Source organism: Grampus griseus (genome assembly GCF_964374135.1).
Source record: "Grampus griseus genome assembly, chromosome: 3".
Taxonomy (NCBI): domain Eukaryota; kingdom Metazoa; phylum Chordata; class Mammalia; order Artiodactyla; family Delphinidae; genus Grampus; species Grampus griseus.
Genome location: NC_139019.1, coordinates 125,843,822 through 125,852,624, shown reverse-complemented (window position 1 = coordinate 125,852,624; position 8,803 = coordinate 125,843,822). Strand labels below are relative to the sequence as shown.

At 56.0% G+C, this 8,803-nt stretch overlaps 1 protein-coding gene across 1 annotated transcript; it reads left to right on the top strand.

Moving 5' to 3' along the window:
* Positions 1-1,424: 1,424 nt before the first annotated feature.
* Positions 1,425-8,286, top strand: ARSI (arylsulfatase family member I; the record flags this gene model as incomplete). Its single annotated transcript, XM_082651542.1, has 2 exons — positions 1,425-1,741; positions 6,070-8,286. The coding sequence occupies 2 exons, from the start codon at positions 1,425-1,427 to the stop codon at positions 7,472-7,474; spliced, it is 1,722 nt and encodes a 573-aa protein (XP_082507668.1). The 3' UTR covers positions 7,475-8,286.
* Positions 8,287-8,803: the final 517 nt, after the last annotated feature.

Genomic DNA, 8,803 nt, shown 5'->3' with positions numbered 1-8,803 from the left:
AATCAGAAGATCTGGAAACACGGGTCCACATTCTTTCATGAAAACAGTCAGCTGGACACGAGGCTGAGGTCTTTTGCTCCATGCAGTCCCTGCCTTCCTCGGCCAACACGGTGGCCCCTCTGCTTTACTCATTTGTGATACTTGCCTGGCCCAGGAGTTCCCCCACCTTGCTTTCCCTGCTGTGGAGATTTCCTTGGGTGGGTGTTGGCCTGGGCGACCTCTGAGGCCCATTCATCTATTCATCCCTGCAATATGTACTGATCGAGCTTCTGGAGCCTGTGGAGAACAAGATGTATACAGCAGCTTCTGTCCTCAGGATCCAGTCTAAGATTCAAGCTGTCAATTGAAGAACGCGGAGGGGGAGGGGTTGGGGAGAGAGGTAAGCCCCCAGCAAGGCCAGAACCTATTTCTGGTGCTTGCCAAAGTCGGTGCTTGCCAAAGTCGTCCCTACTCTCCATTGCTGTCTCTACTGCCACTCAGCCAGCCGCTGTTAGCCCCAAGAGGGAAGAAGCCACCAACTTGCTCGTGATTTAGACGAGTTCCCGGCCATCTCAGGGCCTCAGTTTCACCAGCTGTAGAATGACCGGCTTGGCATAGAAAATTATGCGCCTCCCTTCCAGGACTGGCACTCAGAGAAGCTAAGACTCCATGATCGAGGAATGTCCGACCGGGCCATTCCAGAGCTGTTCCATCGAATTCCGCGCAGCCCCCTCCCTCCTTTCCCCAGTCTGGGCCAGGGCGGAGGCTGGAGCCAGAGGGCCCAGCCGACCCGGGCTTCCCGCCCAGGGGCGGGGCCTCCGCTGGACGCCCCGCCCCTCTACCTGGGGTTCGGCCCCGGCAGATGTTACAACTTTTTCTCATTCTCTCCCGCGGTGTCCCCCACAGACCCGCCCAGCCCGTGCTTCCTCCCCCTTCCCCGCTGGGGTCCTGCCCACCACCCTACGAAGCCGACAGTTCTCCGGTCTCCGGGCGGGGCGAGAGGCTGGGCCAGGGGCTGGAGGGTCGGGAGGAGGAGAAAGGGAAAGCAGAGGCGAGAGAAATTAGGAGACGGGAGAAATCGAGGGCTAGAAGGAAGAGGGGAGTCAGAGGATGGTGGAGAGCACTTTTTGGAAGCCGCCACACCAAGTCTCAGGCTGGCCTGGCTGAACTGGGGGAGAGGGAGCACGGGCGGCGCAGAGCTGGCGCTCAGGCAGCGGGAGGCAGCTCGGCGCGGGCCTGACCTCCCCAGAGCGCCCCGCTGCGGCCGCGCAGGTCCGGCCTCATAGTCCAGACAGTCGCGGACTGGCCGCTGGGCCTCCCCTGGGGACGCTGAGCGCTCTCGCGGTGTCCGGGCGGGCTGGCCGGAGGGCGTGCGGGCCGTGCGCCCTGGGCGCGCGAGGCGGTGAGGCCCTGGGAGCGCTGCGCGCCGGGACGCACGGGCCGGCATGGCGATGCACGCCCTCACCGGCTTCTCTCTGGTCAGCCTGCTCAGCTTCGGCTACCTGTCCTGGGACTGGGCCAAGCCGAGCCTAGTGGCTGACGCGCCCGCGGAGGCCGGCGATCAGCCCTCGGCCGCTCCACGCCAGCCTCCCCACATCATCTTCATCCTCACCGACGACCAGGGCTACCACGACGTGGGCTACCATGGCTCAGATATCGAAACCCCTACGTTGGACCGGCTGGCAGCCGAGGGTGTCAAGTTGGAGAATTATTATATCCAGCCCATCTGCACGCCTTCGCGGAGCCAACTTCTCACGGGCAGGTAGGCATGGCCCAAGCCACTGATGCTGGTGGTTCAAGCCCCAAATAAACCCAACTGTAGGTTTCACTTGTACCGACATTACCCCCACCGGGAAGCTCGGGCTCACAGCCAGTTCTGTCCCCAATTGGCTGTGATCATTTGTAAGTCCTTTGCCCTTCATGGGCCTCAGTTTCCCTACTGTACGCTGAATGGGTTGGATCATCTTTGGGGTCTTCTCCCCCTGATGTTCTAGGACATTCAAACTCCACGCCATGTGAAGGAGACATCTGGTCATCTCTTTGTTAGAGGGACATGGCAGCCTCTGACACTTAGCGTTGAGTGCTGCTTCAATTTACACACCCTGAGACTCTGAGCAAATCACTTAACTCCTCCAAGCCTCAGTTTTCTTGTCCATAAAATGGGGTGAACAGTTTTAAATCTTGGAAAGGAGTGGTGAGGATGAAACCAGTTGCATATAGCCTGCTTGGCTATCAATAAATGGCAGCCTCTATGTCACTGGAGGGATTAGGGTCCCCAAATTGTTTGATGACAACATTAGGAGGAAGCCAAGGAGTTGATAGGTGGAGGAGAAAGACACACACAGGATGCAGTGACCTGTGTAGCCTTAGGCTAGTCATTTCATTTCTCAAAGCCTCTGTTTTTTCATCTGCAAAATCCTCCCAAGTTGGCTGGGGGCCCCAAGGAGACGTGCTGCTTTCTCCATAAGGAGTTGTCCACAGGCAAGGTGGTAGGATTACAGGATTAAAAGAGCAGGGAAACAGGAGGCGTGTGTGTGTGTGTGTGTGTGTGTGTATGTGTGTGTGTGTGTGTGTGTGTATGTGTGTGTGTGTGTGTGTGTGTGTGTGTGTGTGTGTAGAAGGCAAAACGCTGGCCACTTAGGAGAAAATTCTTTGGCACGGCTGAAGCTAATCCTTGGATGGGGCATGCTTTCTCCCAAGTTCTACCCAAAAGCCTCTAGTGTGATCTCAGAAACCAGAGCCATAGTCTCCCTGTTTCCTGGATGGGAGAAGCTGAGGCACAGAATCAGGGAGGGCCAAACTCGACGCCTGTGCCAAACATCGGGGTCTGTAGGAGAGAGGACTGAGAGGCCAGGTGCTTTAGAGGGGCCCTGGAGCTGGGAGTCAAAAGGGATGCCTTTTCTTTCTTCCGTCTGCTGCTCAGCATTGAGCTCTAGGAACTGGGAAAGAGAACAGGAAAGAGGAAGGGACACCAGTGTAAGTGCTGAGGGTTGGGGGCTGATGGTAAAGACCAAGTGTTGACCAGCCTCCAGAAGAGGGAGGAGGAATCTGCATTCCTGAGAGCTGTGCACATGTTTGCATTTCTCTCCGAGAGATGACTTTTGGTTTAAGCAGGGGAATGAACAGCATGCAGGGCAGTGTTCCAGCCCCCCCAGCACTTCCCCACCCCCCCGGATCTGCAAAGTTAGCTGAGCGTGGCTGGGCAGCGTCTGCCCTCCGCCCCCTGCAGCTGGCCCCATCTGACTGATGCTGACTACTCTCATTAGTGTTTGTTAGTGCGTCCAGTTGTGTTTGGTAAAGCTGGAGAGACCGTTTCCTGCATTACTCACTTGCAGACAGGCTGTGGTGACTTAGCTGGCCCACTCACTTTATGAACCAATGTTCATGGCGCCCAGCCCCAATGAAGAGAGGCTCGCTGTGACTCAGGGGCCTAGGGTACTTCCTGTATCAAATCTAATCGTTCATTAGCTTGACTGAGGTCTGCAGAGGCCACGTCACTGAGAGATTTTGAGCATGAGTCTCAGAGACCTGAGCTCAAGGCTCAGCTCCACTGCTTGCCAGCTGTCTGAACTTGGGCCCGTTGCTGCACTTTTGGGAGTCTCAGTTTTGTCACCTGTAGAATGGAGCTAATAGCAGTCTTCACTGTAGGTTTCTTATGCAAGGTAAGTGAAATAGTGTGTGCGGCATATAGTGTTAAAAATGGCAGTAGTGGGTCTTCCCTGGTGGCGCAGTGGTTAAGAATCCGCCTGCCGATGCAGGGGACACGGGTTCGAGCCGTGGTCCGGGAAGATTCCACAACTAAGCCCATGCGCCACAACTACTGTGCCTGCGCTCTAGAGCCCATGAGCCACAACTACTGAGCCCGTGTGCCACAACTACTGAGGCCCTCCCACCTAGGGCCTGTGCTCCGCAACAAGAGAAGCCACTGCAATGAGAAGCCCGCGCACCCCAACAAAGAGTAGCCCCCTCTCGCCATAACTAGAGAAAGCCCATGTGCAGCAAAGAAGACCCAACGCAGCCATAAATAAATAAATAAATAAATGGCAGTAGTAGCTAATGATAGCTAACAACCAAAACAGCTTTTTTTTTTTGCAGTCACTTTTGGAGAGGGGCACAATTCAACTCACCCCAGCAGTGAAGCAACGGGGCCAACAGGCTCCAACTTTTTTTTTTTTTAATTTATTTTATTATTTTATTTTTTGGCTGCGTTGGGTCTTCGTTGCTGCGCGCGGGCTTTCTCTGGTTGCGGCGAGCGAGGGCTACTCTTCGTTGCAGTGCGCGGGCTTCTCACTGTGGTGGCTTCCCTTGTTGCGGAGCACAGGTTCTAGGCGCGGGGTCTTCGGTAGTTGTGGCGCGGGGGCTTCAGTAGCTGTGGCTCGTGGGCTCTAGAGCACAGGCTCAGTAGTTGTGGCGCACGGGCTTCGTTGCCCCGCGGCATGTGGGATCTTCCTGGACCAGAGCTCAAACCCATGTCCCCTGCGTTGGCAGGCGGATTCTTAACCACTGTGCCACCAGGGAAGCCCAGCAAAACAGCTTTAAAATAAGGAAACCAAAACAGAAAAACCCATCCCAGTGCCTGGCTTAAAGTTGTCAGGAATTTAGGTCTGGGCTTGACTCTGATGCCCAGGAGTGAGAAAAACGTGTGGGGTTCTAATACACGTGTGAAGTTCCAGGCTTCTTATTTAGTTTGGGACTTGTAAGACTTGAGTAAAGGCAAGACACCCTAAGCAGATCACATGGGTGCCTTGACCACAGAAGGAAAGGGATATGAATGAATAAACGAGGAATGCAGAGTCCTGCTAACCATTTGCTCCTGCCTCAGGGTGTTAGCCTGTGTGAGTGACCTGGATCTAGGGGCCACATAAACTTGTGGGCAGACACATGAGAACTGGTCTCATAAAATTTGGGAACTGGAAGGTTTTTAGAGGTGTCCCATTCCAACCAACTCACTCCTACACATGACAAACTGAGGCCTCAGTGGGGGAAGAGAAGTGGCAGCCTAGTTTGCCAGAAGAGGGTCTGTGCTTGGACTCTGATTGGATTTATGTTCAAGTCCTGGCTCTGCTCCTGACCACTGAGTGACCTTGGGCAAGGTCTTTCCCCTCCTCTGGACCTTAGTTTCTTTTTAAGTTGAGGTGAATAAACTAGAAAATGACTTGGGTCCCTTCTGGCTCTAAAATCCTTTGAGGGCCATTCTTCATTCATTCATTTCGTAATTGAGTGTCCTTGAAACATCACCTGAATGCTAGGAATGCAAGGATGAGTAAGGGACAGTCACATTAAATATCATCGGGCCCAAGAGCATGTACAGATGACTGAGTAGAATCCTACGGCCAAGTTGGACCAATGAAGATTTGTACTAAATGCTGTGGGAACCCAGAAGCAAAAGTGACTCATTCTTTGAGTGAGAAACTTTACAGTGAGGGTAGCATTTGGGCTGGGCGTTTAAGAGTGAATAGGAGTTTTCTTGGGAGTGTAAGACTTGCTCTAGGCCCCATGGCAAGTTAGTGGCTTAGAGTGTAGGGACTCTGAAACCTGGAGTCAGACTGCTGGGGATACAAATCCCAACTCCAGTTACTAATTGTGTGAATCACTGGACAAATGACTTAATTTACTGAGCCTCAGTTTTCTTATTTGGGAGACGGGAATAATAATAACGATAGACACCCCCTAGGTTACGGTGAGGATTTAGTGAGATAATTCCTATAAAGGGCTTGGCACAATGCTGAGCATACAGCAAGTGCTTGATGTCAGCTTTTATTATTGTTGTTATGATTAGCCCGGGTTCAACTCTTAACTCCCCAACTTCCTAGCTGTGTGATACTGCACGGGTGGCTTAACCATTCTGAGCTTTTTCCTCCTCATCTGTAAGATGACAATGAGACCTGCTTCAGCTGATCTTGAGGATTCAGTGAGATAATGCATTTGAAGTGCTTGGCACATTTGATAACACCTGTTGGTTACTGTTACTTTGCTTACTGGTAGCGCTTGGATCAGAGCCTACCTCAGGGTGAGTGTTGGGGGTTGGGTGGCCAGAGCAGTGGTTTCTGGCTCACTGGTGCCTTCTGTGTCCTCCCCTCTTCCCACCAGATACCAGATCCATACAGGACTGCAGCATTCCATCATCCGCCCTCGGCAGCCCAACTGCCTGCCCCTGGACCAGGTAACACTGCCCCAGAAGCTGCAGGAGCTGGGTTACTCTACCCACATGGTGGGCAAGTGGCACCTGGGCTTCTACCGGAAGGAGTGCCTGCCCACCCGCCGGGGCTTTGACACCTTTCTGGGCTCTCTCACAGGCAACGTGGACTACTACACCTATGACAACTGCGACGGCCCGGGGGTGTGCGGCTTTGACCTGCACGAGGGCGAGAGCGTGGCCTGGGGGCTCAGCGGCCAGTATTCCACTCTGCTCTATGCCCAGCGCGTCAGCCACATCCTAGCCAGCCACAGCCCCCGGCGGCCTCTCTTCCTCTATGTGGCCTTCCAGGCGGTCCACACACCCCTGCAGTCCCCTCGCAAGTACCTGTACCGCTACCGCACCATGGGCAACGTGGCCCGGCGGAAGTATGCGGCCATGGTGACCTGCATGGATGAGGCCGTGCGCAATATCACCTGGGCCCTCAAGCGCTATGGTTTCTACGACAACAGTGTCATCATCTTCTCCAGTGACAATGGTGGCCAGACCTTCTCGGGGGGCAGCAACTGGCCACTGCGAGGACGCAAGGGCACTTACTGGGAAGGGGGCGTGCGGGGCCTGGGCTTCGTCCACAGCCCCCTGCTCAAGCGAAAGCGATGGACAAGCCGAGCACTGGTGCACATCACTGACTGGTACCCGACCCTGGTGGGTCTGGCGGGTGGCACCGCCTCGGCAGCCGACGGGCTGGACGGCTATGATGTGTGGCCAGCCATCAGCGAGGGCCGGGCCTCGCCACGCACGGAGATCCTGCACAACATTGACCCACTCTACAACCACGCCCGGCATGGCTCCCTGGAGGGTGGCTTCGGCATCTGGAACACTGCCGTGCAGGCCGCCATCCGCGTGGGCGAGTGGAAACTGCTGACGGGAGACCCGGGCTACGGCGACTGGATCCCACCCCAGACGCTGGCTGCCTTCCCCGGCAGCTGGTGGAACCTGGAGCGGATGGCCAGCGCCCGCCAGGCTGTGTGGCTCTTCAACATCAGTGCTGACCCCTACGAACGGGAGGACCTCGCTGGCCAGCGGCCGGATGTGGTCCGAGCCCTGCTGGCCCGCTTGGCGGACTATAACCGCACAGCCATCCCTGTGCGCTACCCAGCTGAGAATCCCCGAGCCCATCCTGACTTTAATGGGGGTGCTTGGGGGCCCTGGGCCAGTGACGAGGAAGAAGATGAAGAAGAGGAGGAAAGCAGGGCTCGAAGCCTTTCCCGAGGGCACCGTAAGAAAAAATGCAAGATTTGCAAGCTGCGATCCTTTTTCCGTAAACTCAACACCAGACTGATGTCCCACCGGATCTGATGGGGGGAGGTGAGGTCCTTCCCCGCGCAAGCCTGGCCCTGGTCCTCACCAGCGAGGGGCCCCAGGTCAAGTCCTCGTCTGCAGGGAAATGGAGGGCGTCGAGCCCCTCAGTTGAAGGGTGGGGAGCTTGGTTTAGGACTCGGGAGAGAATCAACTAGACTGGGATCCCTGGGTCCCAGTCCCACCTCTCCGTTGACTTGCTCTGTGACCTCGAGTGACCTGCATGAGCTCTCTGGGCCTCAGTTTCCTCATCTGGAGAATGAGCTCTAAGAGCTTTGTCGCTCTGTGGTGTGGACCTGGTGCCTGGGACTGTGGTGGGGTTCCCATCAACTTTGTCACCTCCTAGCGCACTTAAGGCCTTGCTCTTGAACCCTGGACCTCTGTGGTACTTCTTGGGTGAGGGACCACCTGGAGGCAGCTCCAGGCCTGGACCCCAGCCGAGGCGTGGTGATGTGGCTGCTCTCTGAAGGGACCCGGGGGTGACCTTCCTGGATCTTCATGTGGCCTGGGCTAGTCCTGGGAACAGACTCGTGGTGGGAGCAGTGGTGGTGAGCTCGTCTTCCTGGGAGGGAAGGGAAGGACTGGGCATGGCTATTAGCTCCTGCAGGATCAAGCTATGAAAAGAGCCGTGCACCCATACTCAGGACATCTGGGTTCTACTCTGACCTTCGGCCCAGTCTTTTTCCCCTGGGCCTCGATTTCCCCACCTGCAATGGGAGTGCTAGCCCTGGCTCTGCCTACCTCACAGGCCTGTAGAGGACTGGCCGAGGTAATGGTTGTGGAGGAACCCGTGAACTTGATTAAAGCGCAGTAACACGGAAGCGAGGGCTGCAGTGCGGTTGCGAGCTCATGTGGGTGTGTGCACGTGCGTCCTGGGCCAGGCGTGAGCTCACTGTTGGTCCAGGGAATGGGAGAGGAGGTGGGCGCCTTGGGCAGGGGCAAAACGTATGGGACTTGGTCCCAGAGCCACTGTGGGGCCTCGGCAAATCTCAGGCCCGCTCCGGGCCTCACTGTCCCTGTGTACAGTGGACAAACTGAGAGCCCTCCCCCTAGGTGTTCTGGGCGCCCCTAGGTGTGTGAGTGTTGGGGGACACGGGCTGGGCAGTGGGAAGAAGAGGCATGGGGGTCTCGGGGCTCGCTGGCTGTGTAGCGGGCCTCTATCCGCACACTGCGTTCTGCATATCTCCCTTCAGCTTCCAGTCGGTGCAGCGTGTGTAGGCGAAAGCCCTGCTGTGAATTTTGAAAATAGTTATTTTTGTCTCTGGCAAAGGAGGCCTGTTAGGACTCGTCAGCATGTGGATGAGCGGGACGGGTGGGGTGGGTGCGGTG